The sequence below is a fragment of the Lampetra planeri genome, chromosome 1, assembly GCF_965212315.1.
Source record: "Lampetra planeri chromosome 1, kcLamPlan1.2.h2, whole genome shotgun sequence".
NCBI lineage: Eukaryota > Metazoa > Chordata > Hyperoartia > Petromyzontiformes > Petromyzontidae > Lampetra > Lampetra planeri.
Genome location: NC_136107.1, coordinates 10,993,282 through 11,019,724, shown reverse-complemented (window position 1 = coordinate 11,019,724; position 26,443 = coordinate 10,993,282). Strand labels below are relative to the sequence as shown.

General features: G+C 45.5%; 2 protein-coding genes across 2 annotated transcripts in view; one reads left to right on the top strand and one right to left on the bottom strand.

The window, feature by feature from the left end:
- LOC144717754 (ATP-dependent translocase ABCB1-like) overlaps positions 1-9,864 on the top strand; it is a 34,161-nt gene extending 24,297 nt beyond the window's left edge. Inside the window, exons 20-28 of the mRNA XM_078593381.1 lie at positions 542-625; positions 2,167-2,370; positions 3,217-3,317; positions 3,787-3,927; positions 4,684-4,840; positions 5,372-5,569; positions 7,129-7,335; positions 7,952-8,098; positions 8,447-9,864. Coding sequence (XP_078449507.1) covers positions 542-625; positions 2,167-2,370; positions 3,217-3,317; positions 3,787-3,927; positions 4,684-4,840; positions 5,372-5,569; positions 7,129-7,335; positions 7,952-8,098; positions 8,447-8,647 — 1,440 coding nt within the window. The 3' untranslated portion in view covers positions 8,648-9,864. The remainder of the gene's footprint in view (positions 1-541; positions 626-2,166; positions 2,371-3,216; positions 3,318-3,786; positions 3,928-4,683; positions 4,841-5,371; positions 5,570-7,128; positions 7,336-7,951; positions 8,099-8,446) is intronic.
- A 6,232-nt stretch (positions 9,865-16,096) lies between these two features.
- Positions 16,097-25,536, bottom strand: LOC144717764 (beta-1,4 N-acetylgalactosaminyltransferase 1-like). Its single transcript, XM_078593394.1, has 11 exons — positions 25,437-25,536; positions 23,422-23,667; positions 22,321-22,449; positions 21,418-21,524; positions 20,282-20,319; positions 18,902-19,082; positions 18,695-18,781; positions 18,351-18,538; positions 17,705-17,845; positions 17,389-17,611; positions 16,097-16,777 (listed from the first exon to the last, which is right to left on the bottom strand). The coding sequence occupies exons 2-11, from the start codon at positions 23,664-23,666 to the stop codon at positions 16,596-16,598; spliced, it is 1,521 nt and encodes a 506-aa protein (XP_078449520.1). The 5' UTR covers position 23,667; positions 25,437-25,536; the 3' UTR covers positions 16,097-16,595.
- Positions 25,537-26,443: the final 907 nt, after the last annotated feature.

Here is a 26,443-nt window from a genome sequence, read left to right as displayed (position 1 = left end):
TTAGCTTTTGCCAAGCTATTTTACAAGGGACATCCATTGTGCATGAGCAGAACAACCACATAATATACCCAAAAAATATCAATATTGCAGAGAACGAGTACAGGGTCCTTAAGGAATATTTCACAACTAACAAAAAATGTATTAACGGTCATAAACGAACCACACATGAAGCAAAACAAAATTGCAAATGCATTAAAATATTTCGGCTCACATCAAAACTCATCGACTCACAGTAAGACGCATAGACTCACATAGAGACCCAGAGGTGAATGACCGAAGTGGGCAGTGGCATTACTGTGTGGTCCGTGGTTTGAGATCAGTAACTGGTTGCATTTGGGGTCAACTCTGCAACCTTTATGTGGTCACCCCTGGTACGCGTCACTCGTAGGTGCTTTCGTGCAACTCGTCAACACAACGGCTGTCATCGATAGGCCACCGCAGGTTGGCTCATCAAATGCCCGCCGTGAACAATCGTTTCAACTCTAATTCATGATTAGCTTAATGCTTTGCCTCGCGCGTGCTTACTTTCGCGTGTGTGCAGGATATGATGTGGTTCGATGACCCCAAGAATAGCACGGGCGCGCTGACCACACGCCTTGCCACTGACGCCTCCCAAGTCCAAGGGGTACGCAGCTGCCGCAAGAGCACAGAGCACTTTCCTTGCAAGCAGGACACCTGCACACCACGTCCAGTTCACGGTTCAAGAACGGTGGCCACCCTGGCTTTACTGGAGCTGTGTAAACCATAAAAATACGTGGCATCTGCTTCACAGTGGACTTTTAGGAACCCCTCATGTTATTCAGACTATGATGCCAGCATCATAGTCTGAATTGTCAAATTAGAAAAATTATCTGAAAATGACTCAATTGGGATTACACATATCACCCATTACCCCCAACTGGCAGACTAATACCTATTTTCAGGCCAGGTGTTCAGTCTCCATGTGTCCACAGGGACAACTGCCGCTGGGGTTGCCTATTGAAATGTTTGAGAGGAGATGTGATGCAAGTCGTTTATCGTGAGTTTCAAGCATTCTGGGACGCCCCGTTTTAACGGGTGCTATATCAAAAACAAATTATTATTACTACCTTCTACTATGGCTGTGGCTGCTAGTCACATGCGAATTACTCCGGACTGCCATTAAAGCGAAAATTATTTCACAAGACATTGTTCCTTGTCAACAGATTGCATTGTTATTTACAGCCTCTATAAAGCACTTTGAGGAAGCAGAGAGGTCAAATTTAGTGCTCAGAGATGGCTGTTCCAAATTGAAGTAATGTCATGTTCATGATACTGAAGGGGTCGGGGAATAATCACCATTTGCATTTTCTGCTGGTTTTTAGTCTCCAATTGTATCAGCTACTTAAGGGACATTGCACTTGCAGTTGTTTTTCATGCAATCAACCTCTGCAACTCGAAGATGAACTTTAGGTTTTACAGTATAAATGCATGCAGATAATGCAAAGAGTTTCATTCCAGGATTGGTTAAGCAATTTGGAGGTTTGGAACATGACAGGGAAGCATTACAGATATAATCAGGAAAAGGAAATTGGAATAGATGGAGGGCAATTTTTGGGGACAGCCTTTGGTATTTGTAAAGCCAAACTTTTAGGGGCTTTTTTTTTGCTGTCAACTGTGCAACTCTAGCTGTCCTGCCATTGGTCTTGGTTATATATTTATGCTAAACAAATGACTGTAACTCCTAATTGTGTTAATTTAGCAATGCTACACACCATAAATAAAAATTGTTTAATGTTGAGCATCCCGCAATTTATACATGACCACTTAGATGTGTGTCTTTGTGGACGAGTGGTAGGGGGCGGTAGTGTAGCTGTTAGCGTGCTGCTCTACATACCCGGTGACCCGACTTCAATTCCCGCTCACGGGAAACACCAATGACGATTATCTAAATAGGTCCTGGGCCTCCGCTAGGTCGACTCAGCCTCAAATGAGTACCTGGTGCGTTGTGTAAATATCTCCACTCGGGAGGCAAAGGCGGCCGGGTATGGTGCTGGCCACCCACCCCCTTGTGGCCTTCATAGGTGCTCGCTAACAGCACTTGTCCCGATAGTCTTTTAAGGCTATATAGGGGATCGTTGTCTTTGTTTAGTGTGGATGAGCGGTGACAAAACGGCATAGTGACTGTTGATAACTGTTGTGTGTTAGGCGACTGGTGCCAGACTCGCGACCATTGCCCAGAACATAGCCAACATGGGCACGGCCATCGTGATTTCCTTCGTGTACGGCTGGGAACTCACACTTCTCATCCTGGCCATCGTGCCGTTCGTTGGGGCGGCTGGCTTCCTGGAGATGCAGGCCCTTACTGGCCAGGCCAACCGGGACAAGAAGCTGCTGGAGGAAGCTGGCAAGGTGGGAAATTGTGCAAAGCGGTGGCGGTTGCGCGTTTGCAACTAACTAGTTGCACAGGTTCGCTCCTCGAGCCCCATGGCCACCCTGATTAATACTGATGTTTTTTTTTTAATGCCTGCTGTATGATTCTCTGTGGGTGTGAAAGATCCCATGATGTTAATCGAAAAATAGTAAACTCTGTCTGTTGGTGTCATGGCCCATATTTGCCAAATAAAACAAATACTCGGAAGGTTACTTAATTGGTTGAAACCACGTAGCAGCATTGTTACTACTGGCAGACTATGTGCATCTGTAATCCAGAGCGTGTTCATAATAGCCTTGCACTAAAATAATGGCACAAATGCCAAATGTTGAAAATTATTGGAAATTCGGATTTTTATAGCATTGAATTGTAACTTCATCTCGAGATCCTTTAGTGACAAAAACGTACAAACCATCGTTCATGTCACAATGTCGGACTCTTGCTCCCATTGGAGGATAAAATGATGTGTCATACCTGACACACAAGGAATCAGTAAATCGATAATAGTCAATACTGAGACAAAATAACGTAAATATAATTTTCATCAACACACAGATGCTGCTCAAATGTTTGTCAATAAGCAGCCAGTCATCTCAATAAGCGAGACAACCTAATATAAACTGGCCCTTGCCATGGGAATGTAGAATTTCCACGACCGCCTTTTACCCACTGTGTGCACTCAATGATCATGTGGGACGTGAAGGCACTTCTATTTTTTACTTTTGGTTGCGATGAGGGATTGTGGCAGTGCAATAGTGAGCCTTTGTTTTTACTCTACATACAGTGGAGACTGACGAGCCTGTGGACGTGTTCTGTGCCTTCAGATAGCGACCGAGGCCGTGGAGAACATCAGGACGGTCGCCTCCTTGACGCGGGAGTGCACGCTGGAGAAGATATACCAGGATAGCCTGGAAGGGCCTGCCAAGTAAGGCTTCTAATTTACATCTTACTGATGCCTTTAATTCAGCAACTCGTCACTCCATCTCAGGCCCCTTTAACAGGATGCTTTCGCTTGGAATGTTTAGCCAACTGCTGCAAGTCATATAAGCATGCAGGTGATGTAGAGTAAAGTCATACTTAGCAGGGGATAGCATTCTAAATTCTGCAGCCTAATTTCTGTATTTCCATCTACAGCACACCTTGCAGCTCAGCATGTTGGTGTCTTACACAGATGCTAATCTCTGTGTGCGATTCACCAACAACTCTGCCTCAAACTGGAGGCTAAACTCAAGAACGCTCTATATAGAATTCACCAAACATTCCAAAGCAAAAACCTTCAGAAAAATTAATGAGGGCGTAGGCTTTACTGGAATAATAAATAACGAACTCTCTAACTCATATCCATAGTTTAATATGAAATAATACACATAGATACTCTGTATTGTCTTTCACAGGACAGCGAAGAAGAAGTCGCAGTTCTACGGATTGACATACGGCTTCTCGCAGGGAGTCGTGTACCTCGCCCAAGCTGCCGCCTTCCGCTTTGGGGCCTTCCTCGTCACGGCAGGCCGCATGGAGTTTGAAAATGTTTTCTTGTAAGCGCTCAGCTGTGTTTATATGAAAAAATATATATATTTGCACTTTAAACTTGTTCTATGGAATATTGAATTTGACTGTTCACAATCAATCTATCACTTTCACTTAGTGCCATGTGTAATGTGCCAGCCCATTGAGACAATACTTTCATTTGCAAATAGATCATTAAAAAGTCAGTGTTCCCTTGCTGAAATTATGTCCAATGGGAGTCCAAACCAAGTGGTGAAAATTACACATTCCTGTTGTCAGGGCCAGTGCCCGCAAAAGAAAATTACCGATTGGCGTTCCACAAAATGATATTAATGTAATAAACTTTGGAGGGGTATGGGCTGGGTTGACTTCACACCAAGATTTTAACTTAACTTTCCAATCGTGCCACAGCACTGCCTGGCTCGAGAGACATTATAACTGGTCTATATACAGTAAGAGTCAAACCATTACAAGTGATTTCCTGCCCAAATGAGTATTGATGCAGTGCTCATCTCCCCTTTACAGTGCTGAACCAGTAGTGGCAGTTCCACATTTCAGTGGCGGTAGTGTGTCTATCCACAGGCCAACCGCTGTTGACTTCCCCACAATGTGGTACTCATCTCATCGACGTCAGGGGGCTGATATGCTGAGTTAACCACCAACCAGGATTTGAACTCACAACCTTCTAATTGCAAGCTGCTCGCTCTGCTGCTGAGCCACTTGGTGTGGTTTATTTAAGGAAGTGGGCATTTTGACCTTTGAAATGTTGCGTGGGCACCCTGCAGGGTATTTTCGGCGATCGTGTTTGGAGCCATGGCTGTTGGGCAGACGAGCTCCTTTGCCCCTGATTACGCCAAGGCCAAGACATCGGCCAACCACCTCTTTCACCTATTCCAGCTGATTCCTGCGATCGACAGCTACAGCGATGAGGGAGAAAAGCTGGTACGTGCGTTCGACTACGATCCCCTACGAGGCTGTTAATGAAGTTACCATGACCCCACTGTGGTCACAGATTGGGAAAGATTTGCCACCACCACCATCATTAATCCTGCCTTATGAAATAAAAACAAACAGTGGACTCACTGTTTATGAGTGGTCCTTTCGTGCTCTGAAGGGACATTGCCCATGGTATCAGCCTCCTGCATAATTCGTTTTTACGTTACAGGGCACCATTCGAGGATCACTTTTAAATTCAAGAATATATGGCTGCAGGAGTTATGAAAAATGAAATGCAACATATACAGATCAAACGTAATACGTTTTTTATGCAAAATTAAATGCGTGCATTGTGAGTGTAATAATTTATTTCAATTGATATATTGATGCATCGTTTCGTGTCTAGTGTTAATAGTGAAAAAGGGTTTTGTTGATCTGTGCTGCGGTTTTAAAACTTTATTTTTGTTTAAATTATTCTTGTATTTCACAACTTCCACAATTCCCCATCTCGTGCGACGCTCTCCTCCGGCACTGTAGGAGGACTGTGAAGGAAACGTTGAGTTCCAGAGTGTGGGCTTCAACTACCCGATGCGGCCCAACGTGGAGGTGCTCAAGGGCTTGTCCGTGAAGGTGGAAAAGGGCCAAACGCTGGCGCTTGTGGGCAGCAGCGGCTGCGGCAAGAGCACAAGTGTGCAGCTGCTGGAGAGGTTCTATGACACGCTGAGTGGGAACGTGGTGAGTGCGCTATAGCCCAGTCCTCAATGTGCGCAACAATGTCAGCAAATACGATTCCTGCATTTGTGCTTGGATTTGCGCACTGAGTTTGGCCGGGTGAGACGGTGTCTTCATTATCATCATGATCCATGTGTAATGAGCGACTTCTGTGACACGTCGTGTAGAGGGTTCTTCTTCTTTATTCTTATACGGGCACAACACAGGCCAACCTTATCTTCTCACTCCGAGTACAACACTTCGATTTTACCATCTCTACTGGCTACACACACACGGCCGATCACTCGGCGTGGTTCCAGCGTCCACACTCGGCTACGCCGCTGGCTGGCGGCGTGCCGAGGAGGGTGATGGAAGCCCGCAGGAGATCTTCCACGTGGCCGGACGACGGAGAGAGATGACGGCGAGCAGCGACGCAGTGTGGACCCAAGACTCCACACACGAACTCCAAGCCCTCGTCCACCCTTGCTTATATCTCCCCAGGCGCAGCTAGGCTCCACCTCTGGCCACGCCCTATCATGGAACCTTCGAGCAGGTTCCCGGAGCATCTCGGCCAATCCTGCCCATTACCTTTGCCCCAGATACCTCTCCCTTTCAGATTGGATGTTGTTTTAGCGGTGTCTGTACCCATGCTTCCCTTTTCTAGCCAGCAGGTGTCATCATGTCATTACACATGGGTAGATAGCCCGTAGGTGTCCACTGGACATTTTGTCATTTGTTTACACTTTCCTCTGTCTTGTGCAAATATACTCCAGTAGTGCACATCTTTCTTGCACAAATTTCTTATGTCTTCAAGCCAATCTCTATTAAGTCTTCCTCTCTTTCCGGTTCCTTTCATTTTTCCGAACAACACACTTTAAATTTTCCTGTTGTTGTCCATCCTACATATGTGTCCAAATAGTGCTAATTTCTTTCTCATCACTGCCTGCATCAGATATTTTTCTACGTGCAACCGTTTTCTTACTTCTATGTGATGGTGTATACCTGCATTATAGCAGGTAGAGTAGGGGGCATAGGTGGTGCATCTCAAGTCATGGGTCTGTCCCGTGACCTCCTGCCAGCGAACCTTCAACACTTCACATGGCCTCAAACTGCACCTAGCCTGGCACAACGCCGAGGTGACATTACCACCACTTTGTGGCGAATGGCGGTGGCTGTTATTGTTATGGCAACTTAGAGGTGAGTTTGGGTCGTGTACAGATGGGGCTATTGTGCACAAAACATCCGACTGCAGGAATGTGGGAATAGACCTATTGTCCCTGTGGGAGGGAGTAGAGTAAGAACGTTTCTTACAGGCTGAATGTGTGTCGCTTAATTTGTATCATATAATACATAGGAATTTTTTTTTTCAAGGCACTCAAGTTTGTGCCCACATTCCAAATGAAAAATGAATTAATTCGTGACACGTCTGAAAACCATACCAAAAAAGTTGAATCGGATTGACAAGCAATGATACACGGTCATGCAAAATAGAGGCAAGAGACTGAGGAACACGTGAAGGAGGTAACTGAATGATCTGAGTGTGACCCAGTAACGAAAGCATGTCATTCTGCTGTGCCACGTAGCTTATCGACGGCAAAGAGGTGCGCTCGCTGCACATCCAGTGGCTTCGGGCGCAGATGGGCATCGTATCGCAAGAGCCGGTGCTCTTTGACTGCAGCATGGCCGAGAACATCGCGTATGGAGACAATTCACGCATCGTGACACAGGATGAGATCGTGGCTGCCGCCCGCGCCGCCAACATCCACACCTTCATTGACAGCCTCCCCGAGGTGAGACCACCCTCCACAAACACCCTCGAAGTTGGAATTCTTGTGATGGGCATATCAAGGGATGAACAGTCGCAGTAATTTCACCATACGATTAAGAAATAAGCGCATGTGAATCATGAGAGCAAGCGTCTGGGCCAGTTGGCTGAGATATTACGTTGGTCATTTTCCTTGTAAGTAAAGTTGAAAATGTCAATTTTAATCTTGATTCGAAGCTCTTGCCTCAGCCGTTTCCCTGCTGTGATTGTCTCACCTGATGACAGTTGCTTGTGTTGCGATCAAAACGTCGTGATCTATTATTTTCTACCCACGTGACTTTACTGAAAGAACCAAAGAGTATGTAAATTTGTATTCAGTAATGTAGGAGGCAGGGTTGCTAAATGATACAAAAATGGCATTTGGGAAATTCACCTACCAAGCAAGGTGGGACCTGTAGGAGGCATTCCAAAAAGTCAGATGTTGACCTATCAAGAAAATATTGAGTGTTTTTTAAGTCATATGCACAGCTCTTTTTTCTAGACACTGCTTGTCCTATCACATCTCAAACGCAACTGATGAAAATGAGTATGGGAATGTAGTAAAGATTATTGACTCAATATCGTGCATTGGCCCTGTGCAGAAGTACAACACAAAGGTCGGAGACAAGGGGACACAGCTGTCGGGTGGTCAGAAGCAGAGAATAGCAATTGCGAGGGCTCTCGTCCGGCAGCCCAAGATCCTCCTGCTGGATGAAGCAACGTCAGCCCTTGACACGGAGAGCGAGAAGGTGAAGATTTAACTAATTATTCATTTTGCTTTCCCTCTTCGTTTGTGCACTTGCTTGATTGTATAATCCTGCACTTTCCCAAAGTGCAAAATAAATATAAACTCTATCTCATGGTAAATCATGAGCTTCGCAGGAAATCTATATTTTATCATGCTGCTTTTTTAATGGCATTTCCTGATTTTTTTTTTCAGTCACTTTTAAATTACGGACCTCCCACCCTGCTACCGCTGTGCACTGTAATTGTAAAACATTGTGAATGCAGGGAGTACACTACGACGCAGCGCGTATGTGCTATTTTATGACCACGGCATCGCGTAAATGTGCCCTTGTGCATTGGTCGCTCGGCAGATTGTGCAGGAAGCACTTGACCGGGCACGGGAGGGCCGCACGTGCATCGTTATTGCGCACCGCCTCTCAACGGTGCAAACCGCCGACAAGATCGCTGTCATTCAGAACGGACAAGTCATCGAGCAGGGCACCCACCAGCAGCTGCTCGCCAAGAAGGGCGCTTACCACTTACTCGTCAACGCACAAGTCTCTCAAATATGAGAGATGCGCCCGCAACAAATTCACTCCGTTTGTCCCTCACCAAGGGGATGGCTGGCTTTGGGGATGTTACCGTCCCAGGCAATAGCAAAGAATTTTGGCCATTAGTACAACTAGTGCTGGAGCTCCTGCAGCAGTGTCTGCTGAGCGTTTGGTGTTCACTGGTGAACTTTATTTAATTGTCTTGTGTTTGGGCAGCTGTCATTGCAGAGATTCCATTGTTTCCTCTAGACCTATGCTGTGCCTAGCCAGCAAAGGGAGACCTCATGAAAAATTTACGTGAAAATTTCAGCCTTCCCGAGTGATTATTTTATGCGATTCAAGGTCACGGTTCTATTGGAGAATATATTATTTTTTAAAGACTCTAACTGTAGCAGCCCCTAGTAGCTGCAGGCCCTGAATGGAGACTCACTGTGACATGCGATTTGAAGCCTTGCTACAACAGGATGCCATGGAATGTGTTCTCTGTAATTCAAATATTTACAAAGCATGGCTCAAGAGGTCAGATACTAAGCCGGCACTGCTGAGAGACTGGGTTTTATCCAGGTTTCAGTCACTCGTGATTAAACCGGCTTCTCAAGTGCAGTGAGTTGATGTTCTCAGCCGTTACCAATGACTGCAGAATAAAACCATCAAGTAAGGTCTGGTATGACACTGAATTTGCAAATTTTTGCACGGAGAATGAAAATATACGTTTGACTATCATGTGAAAACAGTAATGTCGTAACGTGGGTGGGAAAGAGCGCCACCTAGTGTCGGTAAGTGGTCACTTGCAGGGATCTCAAAAGTAGTTCTGCGATTTCTCTCACTCGGAGGGCTGCACTGCTCTAAATGGATTTTTCATTTTGTGACATGATTCCGATAGGACAATTTGGAAGAAAATTTTGAAAAAAGGCCAAAAATGTAAGCATTCACAACGCTCCGATTAGCACTGTTGGCTACGTACGTTGCGAAAGAAGTAAAACATATATGGATACAACGCTTGTGTACATCTAAGGTGATCACACATTGGTCACTGGATTATTTCACAAGCTTATATTTTCTAGAAGCTGCTGAATAAATGCACACAATTTGATATGCGGTAATTTGTTTCGAGTAATTCGATAATATAATTTGTACAACTTCTGGATTACATGTTTCCTTTTATATTACCTATTTCAAATACTTTATTTGAAATAAATATTTTCACATCACATAATAAAGCAATGGCATTGGTGTAAGTTGTTTTTCTGTTATTGTGAATGTAATTGTGAGTTTTACTTCATTATTTTATTATGCTTGTTTATCCAGGAACGCCTCGGTCTCAAGAATATTGTTCATTAGGGTCCTGCCAAGTTCTCACAGGAAGGGGCAATGCTGCCCTGTGTTATCCCATTTGAGTAATTTCCAGGCATTTTTTTTCTGCATTGGGGACGTGTGGCCAATAGCAGTTACATTGTATGTTTATACAGCCAAAGTATGACAATAATCTGAGCTGCTCTATAACTGCCCATTTCATTCTGGCCCGTCACCTCCAAGCCAATGGGTGTATTTCTGTTGTGTAGGTGTTCGTGGCTGTGTTGGTGTTTGCGGTTGTGCTTTACAGCAAAAACAACCCCTACCTCCTCGTGGTGCCGGACAGGCAACGCTATCGTGGGCAGTGCTGTGGGGGGAGGGCCAATTCGGATTGTTCGAACTCTTAGTGCGGAGGAGAGGCTGCCACTCCTCTGTCGGGAGCTGGACCGGTACCGCCTGGATCTATGTGGTATTCAGGAGGTCCGGTGGACTGGCTCTGGCTCCTGCCACCATGAGGGGTGGACAGTCCTCTTATCGGAACAGGAGACTGCCAAACAATAGGGAGTGGCTCTTCTGAACAAAAGAATGAAGGGGGCGTGGGAGCGTGGCAGTGAGGTGTGGGAAGCTGTAAGCCCCAGGTTACTTTGGGCTCGCCTTCCCATTAACCAAAGGCGAGGAGTAGTGGTCGTGGTTACTTATGCCCCCACTGAAGACGATCATCCATAGAGGGATGCAGGCAAGGCCGATGAGTCAGATGCCTTCTATCACCTGTCACAGGTGCTAGCTAAAGTGGCCCCTCGGGATAGAGTCATCTTGTTGGGTGACTTCAATGCCCGAGTTGGTCTTGATGCTGGCACCTGGTCTGGAGTGATTAGAAGGCATGGGCCAGATCAGCTCAATAATAATGGCAGGAGGCTGCTAGACTTTTGTGCAGCCCATGGGCTTGTAATTACCAACATGCTGTTCCGGCATCGGCGCATCCACACAACATCATGGATGCATGCCAGGTCCAAGCAAGAACATCTGCTGGACTACATAGTGAAGGAACAGCGGATGCGGGCCCATGTTCTTGACACCAGGACCTACCGTAGAGCTGATCTGCCCACTGACCATCGACTTGTCATCTGTAAGATGCGCCTGCCATTCTTCCACTCCAGTGGTGGGTGTACACCCAGGACCCCATTCAAACCCTTAGTGCCATGGTCTCAGCTAGCTGATGAAAGTTGCAAGCGAGAATTGAATTATCGCTTGCGGTTGGGGTTGGCATCGTCCCCCACTCCTGATGTCGAGGGGAAATGGGCGAGGTTTAGGACTGTGGCTCATGCAGCTGCAATGGCTGCTTTGGGTACACGGTCCAGACCTCACCAGAGACCCTGACTGATAGAGGAGGTATTCAAGCTGGCTGAGAAAAGCGACAGGCCCACTCTCATCGGCTACAGCATCCCATGTCGGAGAATGAGGCTTACCGCAGCCTTCGCTCGGAGGTTCGGAGAGCCATGAGGTGCTGCAAGGATGGGTGGTGGTCGTGGGATTTTCTGAGGAGATGGAGTCTGCCTCAATGGCCCGCGATCACAAATCGCTCTTAATTCCATAAAAAAGTAACCTGCAGCACCACACCTATTACCATCAGGGTAAAAAATGGTGATCCAATCTCCGACCCCCCGGAACAGGTGTGCAGATTTGCTGAGCATTTCTGTGAGGTTCTGGGGGAGGGGACATCCCTCAGCCTGGATAACGACGTGGGACAAAGTGGGGATGACCCTGTCGAGGCTGCGGTGCCTCAAATATTGGAAGAAGTCACCCCTGTGAGTGGCTGGCTGAGGTACCATCTGTTGAGGGAGTACTGAACGCGATCGAGAGTCTTGAGACCAGGAAAGGCACCGGGCAGAGATGATTTCCCAAGTGAAATGCTGAGGCAGGGTGGCGTTTGTGCACAGACTGCCCTACATGACATCATAACAACAGTCAGGACCACTGGACGGGTTCCGCAAGATTGGTAGGATGCCCTGGTGGTCCCCCTCTTTAAGAAGGGGGACCGCACAGACTGTAACAACTACAGGGGCATCTCACTCCTCAGTGTGCTGGGAAAGGTCCTGGCAAAGATTATTCAACATTGCCTTGCTAGGCACACTGAGGAGAGGCTTGTGGAGCCCCAATGTGGTATCAGGAAAGGGCGGTCCTGCACAGATGCCATATTTTCTGTCCGTCTGCTACAGCAGAGGTGTAAGGAATTCCAACAAGACCTACATGGCAGCTTTATTGACCTGGTCAAGGCCTATGATACCATCAGTAAAGACCTTCATGATGGTTAGTGGGCCTGGGTAAACCTACGTGGCCGGGAGTCAGAGCCATTCCCTGTACACCATGGGGTGCGACAGGGATGTCCTCTGGCTCCCACATCATTTAACATCTATTTCGACCACGTAGTTCTTCAAGCCTTCAATAGCTGTACCGGAGGAATTTCCATCTGGTACAGATACAATAGGAGGCTGATCGATGCCCGAGTGCAGTCAAGGGATGGCTCCCTATTGCTCAACCATGTGATGTATGCCGATGATCGGGTAATTGCTGCTCACTCAGAGGAGGAGTTGGATGTGCTGCTGCTGAACCTGGAGCTTACCACTAAGAGGTGGGGCCTTACCATCAGCCCCACCAAAACTAAGCACCTTTCTGGGTATTTTGCATCATCGGACACTCCACCCCCACAACGCCCAATTGGTGATAGGGCAGTTGTGGAGAGAGTGGAGTTTACCATACCTTGGCAGTGTGCTCATAACCGGCTACGGTTTAACAGCAGAGGTCTCACTCCGAATCAGTCGGGCGGCATTATCTTTTCATTGGTTGCATAACGCTGTGTGGAAGCTACCTGGTCTGTCGCTGCGCACAAAGCTTCAGGCCTTCTCGGCCATAGTCGTGCCCTCCCGTCTCTATGCTTGCGAAATGTGGACCCCCCTAATGGAACATCTTCGCCGGTTAGAAACATTTAGGCTGGCCTGCCTCTGATCCACCCTGGGTTTAACCAGGCTGTATTGTGCGAGGACCTCACACATCCTTGAAAGATCTGGACAAAGTCCCATCGGTGAGCTCCTCCGGCAGGGAAGGCTGCATTGGCTGGGTCATGTCGCCCGCATGCCCAGTCACCGCATGCCAAAACAGCTTTTGTTTGGCCGGATCGTGGGGGCTAAACTGTCGCAGTACGGGCTGGAGAGAAGAGATGGAGTGATATGGTACAGGAGGATGTGGAGCTGAGTGGACTTGCCGATGACAGGTACCAGCGGTGTCAAGATCGGGCTCTGTGGAGGAGGCTCGTGAAGGACGCTACTGGACAGTTGGAGGCAGTCGCCCTCCAACAACAACGGAGGGCGGAGGAGCGACGCTCACAGCAATGAGCGGATCGCCGGGTGACTAAAGCACAGCAAGTTGGCACAGTAGGGGGCACAGGTGATGTATCAGCCAGTCGTCTCAGTCAGTCGACCCGTGGCACCTGGGTCTGCCCCTTGACCTGCGAGCGGGCGTTCGATACTTTACGTGGCCTCAAGGTGCACATAGCCTGGCACAAGCGTCGTGGTGACGTCACCGCCACTTAGTGGCGAATGGCGGTTGTTGTTGCTTTACAGCTCTCCTGTGTGTGCTTGCGAGTCTACCTCCTGTTGTTCAGCACGATGTTCAATGTTTTGCTCCACGTGCTGAGGGCTTCTTCAGGAACTGCTATTGGAACTCAAGAAGCTCCCTGCACCTGGAGTAAAACGTCGGGCATCGTACTGAACAACATGTGGCAACTCAAAAAAACACATTGTAGAGCTATTGTATGTTGTACATTCATCCCTAACACCCTCGGTGATCGAACAGATATTGACAAAAAGTTTCAATTGTATTCATATAATTGTTCCATCTTCATTTTATATTTGTAAAATGTTCATAACTATATATACATTATATAAAACATGATTATGTTAATTTATATATGTGTATATGTATATCATATGGGTGTATTCTTATATATATAAAATCGCAAATCTGTCTGTCTGTCTGTGTGTGTGTCTGTCTGTCTGTGTGTCGCCGGACCATACGCAGTTTCATTGGACGAAATGTGAGGGATTTGCGAGACACGATTGGTCCGTTTGGTTTTCCACGGCGGTTGCCCCTGGCAACGGGTAGTGACGCATTCGCTGCGGGGTGGACGCCATTTTTAATTCCCGTTAAAAATATGCGCACGCATTAACACGCGACTCTGAGGTAAATTCATCAAAGTTTCACGTCCTCTTCACTCCCCCCCCACCCCAATGTGTGCAATTACTATAATAGGGTCGGTAGATAATAAAATTATAGCGATTAGACAGTATTATTGTAGCGCGGGGGGGGGGGGGTAACGGCCCCAGTACCCAGCCTCAGCCGGGTGGGCAATCTAGGCGAGGCCGGAGGCTCTGCACGGTACTAGGCCTCGACACGCAACTCTGTCAGGCGACGACTTTGTGGTATAAACTCGATATACCCAGCGTTGCCCGGGGGGAAAATACATTTAAAATCTTCTGAAAACTTTCAAACATTACATAACAATGAAAAAACAACTGTGTAATTACTTTTAAACCCGACGCGTCAAGAATCGATTCTTTAAATGTTGACTGTACAAATAGTCATTAAGCTGGGTGAGCGTACTGGCAGTCTATAATGTAGACTGTAGCCTAGTTATTAAGCTGGGTGGGTGTACTGGCAGTCTATAATTTAGACTGTAGCCTGGTTATTAAGTAAAGTGAGTCAATTTGTAACATGTAGGCTTTCGCGACAATTATTCATAAACAACGTTATTGGGTTTAGATCGCCTTATTTATTAATGTGTTGTAACCCTCCACCACCCGACACGGCCAATCAGTAAAAAAGTGTCACGTTGATAAAAGACTAATAGTTCACTGCTTTAGCCCACCGGTGTGTTGAAGCGTGAAACCACAACAATTACCATTTCAGAGTACGATGTTTCGCTGATGCTGGATGCAATTACCAGCGAAACGTCGTACTCCAAAATTGTCTGTCTGTCTGTGTACGCTCGCTTGCGAGGGATTTGCCGGGAGGCACGTCCCGTGCCCCGCGATGGGAATAGGCATGTCAGTTTTTTTATCCATCACCTTAAAAGTGGTTTAATGATCGATTTAGTGTTATTCAACTTTATTTATTTATTTCATCTGTGTATATATGTGTAGTGGTGATATGCACTGGGGTAGGGATCGTGTGCCAGCGCGTAGTGATTGGCTGTGTGTGTTGGTGACACGCGCTGACGGTGAAGGATCAGGGGTCAGCGCGGGGTCGGGGGTTATGAGGCAGTGATTGGCTGGGTATCGGTGACGCGCGCTGACAGCGATGGGATCCTGGGGCAAGCGCGCGGGGATTGGTCAACTAAGGGGGATGCTCACGTCGAGGTCCGCATACGCTCCGTCTCCCGAGAGCGGGGGCTATATAAGGTGGTGCGCACAGGCGCACGGGAAATTGGTGACCAGTGAAGACAGAAGACGGAGGAGGAAGAGATAGGGCCCTGAGGCACCTAGTCCCGCTGTCCTTGTGAGGACCGGGGCCCTGTGTGGCCCAGAGGCGGGACTTTGGGACCCGTGGCCGAACGTCCGTGTGAGGGCCGGCCCGCGGGACCCAGAGGTCGAGACCCACGCCCAAGCTGGGGTGGGTCTGTAGCGCCACGGACGCTACGGGGCTGGAGTGCCCGGGAGTGTGTACCGTGAGCTGTAGTAACCACGCGTGTCAAGTGAGCGTGTAGCGTGAGCTGTAGTAACCACCAGTGTCAGGTGGAGTGTGTAGCGTGAGCTGTAGTAACCACCAGTGTCAGGTGGAGTGTGTAGGGTGAGAAATAGTGACCACACGTGTTATTGTGGAAGACAAGTGAAAATAAAGTGTGCTACCCGTCAAGTGGTTTCCCGCCGTCATTCCGAATACTTCATATGTAAGGTTATTAAGAAATATATTTTTCACCCGGGCAACGCCGGGTACTTCTGCTAGTATACTGTATGTGTGGATATCCACATTTCTAGTGAAAATATACATGTTTGTGTTTATTAATATGTCCCTGACACCAGTTAAACACTATCCCCAAATTTGGATCGTAAGACAAATCATCAACAAATATTCCCTTTCAACCACTATTTCCTAAACTACTATAATCAGAAAAGGAAAGCATGAAACGATTACATTTATAATTTAATATTCACAATTAAATGAAAACATTCCCGAAATTAAAAAGTAAATTAATTTTTAAGTGAAACTACTCAAGGTTACACCATTATAATGTGTAATGACAAGGGAAGTGAAGCCATATAATGGCTTTACAATTTGTAAAGGCATTGAGATTGAATTAAAAGCAATATATGAATGCATTGCTTAATTACAAAGTTTGATTATTTACATAATAAAATAACAACAAATATAATAAGAACTGTCCTTAAGTAAATATAATCTGTCGATAAGTTGTTTGCCACCGTTTGAGCAGTATAGAAACTTTACACGTGGTTTGTGAAAGGAATTGTTTTACTCAGTTGTATGAAACGTTTGCATAGTTTTCAAGCACTATAAACTGCATACGTCAGTATACTAATGCAGTCCGTGTATTCACCTATGAGCCAGGCCTCAAATTGATTACAAGGTTCCACAATTTATTGTGGCCATCATCGGGGGTCACGCATTACAGTTTGTAACACACGAGGTGATTCTTGAAGAAGAGGGCTCTGATCGTGCGACTGCGAGCTTCCTTGGCGTGGCGGTATCTTTTGTACTGTCCCGTGTTTCCCTGCCTGGGGGCGTGGTCGATGGAGATGTCGCTGCACGTCCCAACTCTCAGCTGCCCCAGGCCATCGATAAAAAATTCTGTTCAGCGGCCAAGAGGAGACAACACAAAAGATCATTGACGATGAAATTGTGCAGCAGATTGTAGAGCCTCAGCGCTCCCAGGCACTTGTCCAATTACTGGTAATTACTAGTTAACTAGCACACCTACTATGTAGTGAAAATGTGCACATGCCTTAATTATCAGTCTTTAATTGATTTTTAATTATGAAGATTGGCTGTGCTCGATTCTGCGTGATGAATGAATCAGAGGATGAATTATTCTGTAAATTAGTCTTGTGTCTCCCATCAAAAAATGCAATCAAAATCTATTCCAGGCACAGTTGTAACATTTTTAAAGAAGCCACTTTATTTGGTGCCTCTTCAAATTAAGCGTAATAATAATATTAATTAACAGGTAAATGAGTCTATATCATCAATTATGGAAATACTATTTATGCATTGACTACATGGTCTTCAAGATTCGCGTATCTCTGGAGCTCTCACATGGAGGCAGCCCTTCATGTTCCAAAGCAGTGACCTTGAACAAACAGCACTTGTGAATGTTAGTTCTTCACCAAAGTGTACTTTCCAGATTAGCACGGTTGGCTTTGTATGGTGAGAAAAAAGTTCAATATACGAAGTCCCCGTACCGGTGTGACCGATCCGATTGAAGTGGGGGTCAAAGCCGACCCTGCGAATGTTCTCGGTGCGGGCCACAAAAAAGTTCGCCACCACGTCCACCAATGAGCATGTTGGGAAGCCGTCCAGTTTGCGGTAGGAGCCCAACGTGCGGTACAAGCAGTCTCCGTCCGAGCCTCCAGGCACCACCTTGAGCACGTGCCCAAAGGCGTTCTTGACTAACAGGCCACCCACCTTCCCGACAAAAAAAACAATTATTACCATAAAGGTCATGTGCATTTGACTCTGTGACCTTTCACATATCACTGTGAGTCGAAGCAGACGCACCACATCCAGCGAATTCTTCTCCAGCACCTCCACCATGCGCTCCAGATTCGTATTCTCCGAGAAGAGGAAGTCGTCATCCACCCAAAGCAGGTACTTTGTGCTCACCTGAGAGATGGCGAGGTTCCTGCCGGCAAACCAGCCCTGCACATAGGACCACAAAGTGGAATCTTTAAGCGATGATGTTTTACAGTTTGCTTATTGAACGTTAATTTTGCGCACGCATTTGGTTTGTACAGTTCGCAGCTGACTTGGTTGTTAAAAATGAAAAGGTTCAGCCCTGTAACTGATTGCCCACACCACTATCGGCAGAAGGGCCTCCAGTCGGAGCTCTAGGGAGTGCCTTTACACGCTGGACAGCCATCTTGGATGAGATGGTAGTACCCACATTGTACCCCACCACACATAACTTGCTGATCAACTGTGGTGTACCCATTTATACTACTGGGTAGACAGGGGCAGGTGGCTTTGAAATTTTTACCCAGTGTTCCAAATGCCATGCCGAGAGATCGAACCGGTGACCTCTGGATTGTAAATCCAGTGTTCTAACCATGAGGAAGTTTGGAGTAGGGGTTGATTCTTACTTATTGAAAAATATGTATCGTAGTTCACAAATGAGGGTGACCGTATGTTTATAATTGGTGCCGACCTTCCCAAAAGGCATGATGAACTGCTCCACGCCCGGCTCGTGAAGCATCTCAACATTCTCGGAGTCATCCGCCACAATGATGGTGATGTCTGGGTAGAATCTCCGGATGCTGGCGATGAGCCCCTTCAGCTTGTCGTAGCGCAAGAACGTCTTGGTCACCACCGTCACGAGGTTGCTGATATTACCATCTGCCAGGCCAGCAAAATATCTCTATGAATGCCAGCCCTGATTATGTATTTGTAACGTTATATAGACAAACATGATAAACCTGCTTAAATGCTGGTTGTAACAAGTATACTTAGTAATTCATGCTCAATCATAATAATTTTCACAACATATCTCACCAGGACCAGGGTCGTAGAGCCAGGGCAAGCTCTGGTGCGCTACGACGATCGGTATCTCAGCTCTGTGTTTCTCGCTCTCCAGCTGCACTGTGGACAGAGAGACCGGGAAGGAGAGCAGCGCTCCAGTCAGCGGAGCGCGCCGGCACGCGCGGTCCACGGTGCCGTGGTTGGACGTTCACGCAGGGCGTGTGTCGCTTCTCGCCGTACCCATCTCGGAGGTGCCCGACTGGTACACCGTGTTGGTGTACGTGACTGTGCGCAGCTGCAGGTTGAGGTTCTCCAGGTGGGGGCTGCTCAGGGAGAGGCGCGACTCGCCCAGCCCTTCTGCCATCACCTCTCCCACCTCCGCCACTGTGTCCAGCACCCCCAGTTTCGCGGACAGCGTCACCTGCGTTGGACAGACACCATTGTCGACAACTCTAGTGGTCACCTACCACTGATGCAGCTCCAATGTTTTAAGATAATGGAAACCCAGGAACTGTCAAGGAGGCCAGTTGTATCGTTGAACTGATGCTATTTATATTATCAGCGTACTAGATAACTTACTGGATTGAATATTAGATTTTAGTACAGGAGACTTGAATATCGCTGGGGTTACATTCTTGGAAAGTACCACAAAAGCCAAAACCGCAATATTCAATACTTTAAGGCTTACCTAAATAATGGGGTTAGGTACACGGCAACCAACAAATGACACATCGCAATTTAAATAAGTACTACTGTATGCCAAATAAACAAAAAACTAAATTATTGAAATAAACATGTAAAAGGTCTATACAAAAAAAATCCTAGACGATAAATAGGAGTATAAATACTGAATACTGTACTTACCGATGACGATGATCCAAAGTGGAGATGTGTGTGTTTGTGTAAACATCGCGGCTCGGGGACAAAGTCGGCCGGGCATGATGTTGGCCACCCACCCCCTCGTGTGCCGTGCCAACCTTTATAGGTGCTCTCTAACAGCACTTGCCCCAACAGTCTGTTACAGGCTATACGGTGGGGGGAGGGGGCACGGCCCTGCCCTGCACCACTTTTATCAGCCAATGATGATACAGTACTTCCGGGTACAGTATACCTGGGAAAGGCCACAACTAACCCCCGCAATAGCTAAATTGGTATACAGAGAGGTTTCCCGCGAGAGGTCGAAACTGCGAATCATAAACTCGCGATATTCAAGGGTCCCCTGTACAATAAACAGGTTGCTGACCTGTGTGGGGTTTCTCCATGAACTCTGGATATCTACCATATACAAAATAATCACTATTAAATGGACAAACATCAGATCATTATCATCTTAAGCGATTAACTATTCACTGGTGGGTGAAGTAAAATTTACTTTATGCTGACAAATCATAGATAGTGCAAGCAAAACCCTTGTGATATCAAGCCCTGAGCCTCAGTGGAAGTTTATTTGGTAAACATATGGCTCTTATAATATTAGAATCATACCATTATTTCATACTTAGATACACAATCTGTATCATCTGTAGTAATTATTATTTGTAATAATGTTATATTATACATCATCTATTTACAAAATTACACGATTAAGTCCCATAGTATGATATCAAGACACGTACTGACCTTGTATATGTTTCTTTTATCTGCAAACAAACTTAACCCTATGGAAAGAAAGAATTGAAAAAAACAAGACAAAATCAATGTTTACTCATTGGCTGCAATTGCAGTGATGCTATTCAAATTGAAATGTAAACATTTGAGCGAAGGATTACACATCGACCAATACAGGGGCTGAGCCATCAGTTCAGTTGGAGAATTGGCATTGACCCAAGTTTTGGCTAAACAAATAGATTGGTTCAGATGAATGAATATGCCACTTAGGGAATTGAATTGATGGGACAAAAGATAATTATTTTATTAGATCATGACGATCCAAAAAGTATATAAAGACACAGCAAATCAATGCCCACCATATTAATTATGTCTCATAAAGTTTTGTCCTGAAGAAGCAAGACTGTATCAGTGAAAGCAGCCCACTTTGCTTTGTAGAATTTTTTATGGCTGGGCGATGTTGACTTCGGGGATATGGCCAAGGATGGTTCGTGAAGCTGATAAGGGGCTTCCTCTGTCATCGTTTGAGAGGAAGCAGAGGTCCGGATTTTGGTATGTTCCACCTTGCAAGAGTGGAAAGTAGTGGATTGTTTGGGGTATAAGAGCAGGTGCACATTTCAAATCGACGCCCAGTCTGAAAACTGCCCACCTGCTCTATTCAGCTGGTAGACGTAGAAGATTGGCCCTGTCGACCCAGTGGTGCTGACGAGGACCATTTATTACATTATCAATTGTAGCGGGAGATCGATGTTTCGGCATGCAGAAGTGGCCTCTTGACAACATTTATTGTGTTGAAGAGCAGCACATTACGTGCAGGAACAGAAACACTTAACATGAGTACCGTGATAAGGTTTTCATCTTGCTCAAAATAGATATAGTGTTTTTAGGTCATGCTGACATGTAATTAAATATATAATAAAGTATTAAAATTACTTTGGAAATACAATTGGGCATGATGCAATATCCCAGAAGTAAATAATTGTCCTTGCAAAACCCCTCAACAGATTATTGAGACTAAGTCAGGCTCCATTAGATGAATAATACACTTTAGATTATTAAGGCAGCTTGGGGAAGTCTTAACCAAGGAGTATATTGAAGAGCCAGGGCAAGCTCTGGTGCGCAGACCATCCTCATACCGTGCCTCTCACCCGGTATGAGGATAGTCTGGAGTGGTGGCACCTGCAGCCCCTGAGTCGGGTAGGAGAGCGGCGAGTTGGGCTCTGCCACCAGCACCTTCTTCAGAACAGTGTCCTGCCTGTGGGGCAAACCGTTTTACTCTTTTAACATTTATTTCGCGTTTTATTATACACTTGCATCCATACCAATAAACACAATTGTACCACGTCTCCACGATACATACCGCTCAATCGTGTCCCCGCATGATATTGGTACTGAAGCATGAACTATTTGTTTTTTTAACAGTTGCCAAGCACAGGCCCAATGGCCGAACATGTCAAGTGGGTAACATGCCCACCAACAAACACAGTAATGTATCCAAGGACAGTGATGTATTTATTAAATCCTACCTGTCGCACCCACAGTTTGTCGTTAGGATGATGTCAATGAAGATGAGTGACATTGCTCTAATGATTTGGAAGAAGGAAAAGAGGTAGAAAAAGAAAAATTCTTCATGAGGACTCGACGGTAAATTATCTGTATGTTGAATGGAAGAAAGCTCAAATCAGACAGGGTGGAAGGGGTTTGAGCCAAATACATACTATTGTTGACCCTTCCACCCATGGCGAGGACTACTAGGTCTACCAGACTGATCATTTCGTTTAATCCACCCTGTGGTCAACCACCACACCACACTGCTATTTCTGCTTCTCTTCTGGCAATGTTCTACAGTACTTTGGAATCCCCTCCTATCATCTCTTTTCCCAAGCTCTTATATAACCTTGCTCAATTCAACAAAAGTGTTCATTCTTAATAAAAACAACTTTAAAAGTTATGTTTGTTACTGGACACTTGGCATTTGTGCGCAGTAACTGTGTAAAACAATGGTAAAAGACTAAAGAAGAAGATTTGGAGGGTGTCACATCGCAGTGTACCTGTGTAAGAATTCTTGCATTTCCTTCTGTCTTCTCTGGCGCGTGCCCTCCACTTCGGAGGGCGAGAACCATTTCTCGAGCTTCAAGGCCTTCCGGCCCTTACAGGAGCACGAACCAGAGGGCAGCAACCTGCACACCACCACCACTATACCATTACTTTATGACCCATTTCCACTTGTGCGTTTCTCAATCCACACGTTAGAGACACGTGTAGTGGCCCATGGTGCGATTTTACTGGAGCAACACACTCCTCTGTCTGATTTTCCAGCTGCATGTGACATGCAGGTGGTTTGTCGATTAATGAGAAAATATGAATGCATCATCAATCCTGTCCCACTGTCACCAGACCAAATCTGGGCATATATTTTATCTATCTTGTGGAGGAAGCTCTGATGATGCTCCAGTACAACGGTTAAAGTTTAACCACCTACACATGTTAAGTGATACTATAAAACTTCAGGTGGAGTTTATCACCAATAAATAGGAGCAATGAATCTCCCTCCCATCAACATTAGGTGTTTCACATGCACACGTTTTATGTATACATGATTTACCAGGTAAGCGAAAAGGCCATATCGACATTATGTGCTGACTTTAATTTTCTCATGGGATCAGCTCGACATCTTAGCCACAAGGCACTGTTACCTTCCACCCGCAGCACCGCCCCACTAAAGATTTGAGTCATCAAGCGTTTCCAATAATTCAGAAGGACGCCCAGGACAGCCGCCCCTGCTCGCACCATCCTTGCTACGGCATTTTCGTATGGCTGATGTAGATGCACAGTAGCCACCACAATTTCACATTCAGGTGGTCAAGTCAGATAACCGCATCAGGAGTAGCGGAGTGTAATCGCTGTAATGTTTCTTTCGTATTTGTGGATTGGACATGGCTGTATGTTGTTTAGTCTGTTCTGGAAGACAATTATACCCCCCCCCCCCTTGGAGAGTTCTTAATTTCTCATTTGCGCATCAGGTATCTGCCATGGTTTGTGCGAACACGGTTTAAGGTGAACCATGAGCTTCGCAAAAGGTCAAACCCAGGGATCTTCTGCGTTGGGTCTTTCACAAGGTCATTTGAACTCAATTCAACTACGACACTCACCGCTGCACGCTGGGCTTGAGGCGGTAGTGGACTTGCATGTCGTTAGGTAACAGCTGAGTGTGGTCCGAGAGGTTCATCGGGAATGACTGCTCGTACCACCGCTGCTCGGTAAATTTCAGGGACTTCACGCTCGGCAACGTAGCAAGGTGCACATACTTGTACACAATCGGCGCGGATATGGTGAAGATGATGACAGACATCAGTGTCGCAATAGCGAGCATGCTCAACAGCGTGAGTTTCTTCATGCTACACGTGAAGGAGGGTTTAAACAAGAATTTAGATCACATAACATGATGTGCCAAAGCATTAATTTGCATTATTCCGAAACACAAATTTAAAACATTGAATTATTTTGTACTTCATGAGGCCTCCTTTTCCAGTACCAAAATATAAGAATAGGTTTGTCCCCATTTTTTCTGGCAACAAAACTGAAACCTTTTAAAAATGAATCATGGCTGCATTAACCACAATACATCATGATGTAGATGCTTACCCCGGGCCCTCATTACTCTTATAGTGCATTGTCTTTGAGCTGTACGCATTTTGGCGTCCTCTAGTCGAACGCCGTTTGAGACTAGGCTCAAAAGAAAGCTGTCTCTGGTGTAGACCAATCAGTTTCAAGGACAATGCATATATTATCAGAGTATGTTTTTTTGTTTGCATTCTGACCACAAGTATTGTGGTTAATGCAGACATGATTCTTTGTTAAAATGTTTCACTTTTGTTGCCAGAAAAAAAGGGGAAAACCCTATTATTATATTTTGTACTTGTTTCTTTCTTTTCGGGTCGTGCCAATGACGAATGTGTTGAGTTGCTTGTTAATTGTGGTTGTGCACAAATGTCAACACAGTATTATCACCAAAAAAACCCATTATGATTTAGAAATAGGTGCGAGCCCATTAAGACCGGTGTCTTGGGTAAAAGTTTGTACAAGTGCAAATAACTTGTGCGTTAGATAATATATGTATGTTGAACTTATTTTGCACCGTACATAGCCAACCATGCTCATCAGAGGTATATAATGTATACAATACGGTACTGGGCTTTTAGGGGAAAAATGTTTTATTTTCTAGGTGTAAATAAGATCGCCTTTCTATAAAATACCAAGATCCCCCGTTTAGCCTTAACAGACTGTTGGGGCGAGTGCTGTTAGCGAGCAGCTATGAAGGCCGAAACAGTCCAACGAGGGGGTGGGCGGCCAATACCACGCCCGGCCGCCTTTGTCTCCCGAGTGGCGATATTTACTACACAACGCACCAGGTACTCATTTGAAATAATTGTCACTCATGTTGGCTGTGAACGGGAATCGAACTCGGGTGGCCAGGTTGGTGGTTGGCAGTGCAACGCGCCCAGACACACATAGCAAGCTGAGAGCACGGCCGCTTTATAACGGAGCTGAAACACGGCTCATTTCATCAACCTCCAGTATTTGCATTGACGCTCAAAGAAATGAGAGAAGCGGTGTTGTTCTATCGTCACGAATAATGACCGATTAACAATCGTGAAATTAAACGCGCCCGACAGGGCGTCTGGCGTAGAGATGGAACCATGACATCTGCTCGTGTGAAAGGTGCGAGGGTGAATTTTTATACATTGGAGGGTCGCAAAGAGGTGGCGGCGGCTTGGGGAGGCCTTCATCCAGCAGTGGATTTACCATGGCTGATGATGATGACAGGCCTACTCCAAGTGACGTGAAAGAGACAACGTATCTGCCAGCTCTGACGAGCAATTAAGGTTAATCTCTTGGCACTGAACAAGTGATATAAATTCATCATTCCCATGGCGTGAGCCAGTCCATTCACGGTTTACTTTTCAAAGGATGACAATTTCTACAAGTCCAGTTATATGGGTAGATTGACATTTAAACAGCAGTGTTAGCGATGTTGATACAATATTTCAGATGCGTTCGTACACCCACACATAGCTTACGTTTTAATATTTACATTTTAATGGTAAATGTTAAATTACCTTTAATAAACTGCATTAAAATGTAATGTTAAGCTGTGCACAACTACCTTGACGGTGATGTCCAAGAGATGAAAAAAGTACGATCACTTGGAATGTCCACCTTCAATGTGACACATCACAGATGGAATTGTTATTTTATGGGTGTGGGGGCGGGTGAAAAGGGTGTACTTGCATTGTGGACGAAATCCCCTTCATTATATGTCCTGGTTGTGGCACACACAACACTTTCTTGCTATTTTTTCCGTGATTACTCAGTTGAAGAAAGCAAATTTGGCTTCATACTCAAAAGGGCATTGGGGTGGCACTTAACGCCACTTGTGGTCGACTTATCTTTCTGTAGTCAATGTGACATCTCAAATCTGTTTTTTCTTTGATCTGTTAATTCCTCTTTCTGTCTTTTAGTGTAATTCTACTTGAAAACGTATCTGATATATATATCCCAGCCTGTTTACCTCATAGTGGAATGATGACCTTAAGTCTTTGCTATGTTTTGTCCAAATTAATTTTACTACGAATGCTCTAAAGGAGTTTTAAAACTGTATTCGGGTATGATAGTAAAACCCAAATAAAGTTCCAAACGGGATTTAATCAAGGCCACATAAATGCATAAGTTCTAAAGTTAGTTTGATCAAACGAACTTATGTTTCGGAACATTTTCTTTCATTTTCTATTAACATATGTGCAGTATTTTACGTTATTCTGTACCATGGTTGATCTTCTCCAATTTTGTATTATTTTCATTCCTGTATATTGATCCCTTTTCGTTACTTTGTTGCCCAGGTCACTCTTACAATGGAGACTATCCTGCTCTCTTGAGTTATCGCATGGTTAAAAATAAAAATTCCCAACATGCGCCGATCCGTGCTTCTTTGCACGCCTTTCAGTTTTTGCTCCAACTTTTGGTCAGTGTCCGTGCTTTTCATTCAAATGTAATAGCAGGTGATATATACTGATATCATTGTTCTTTTTTTTAGAGACAATGGTATTGTTTTTCATTACAAAGTTCATTGTTTTAAAAGTACTCTAACCTGCACTTACCTATTTGATATTTGAG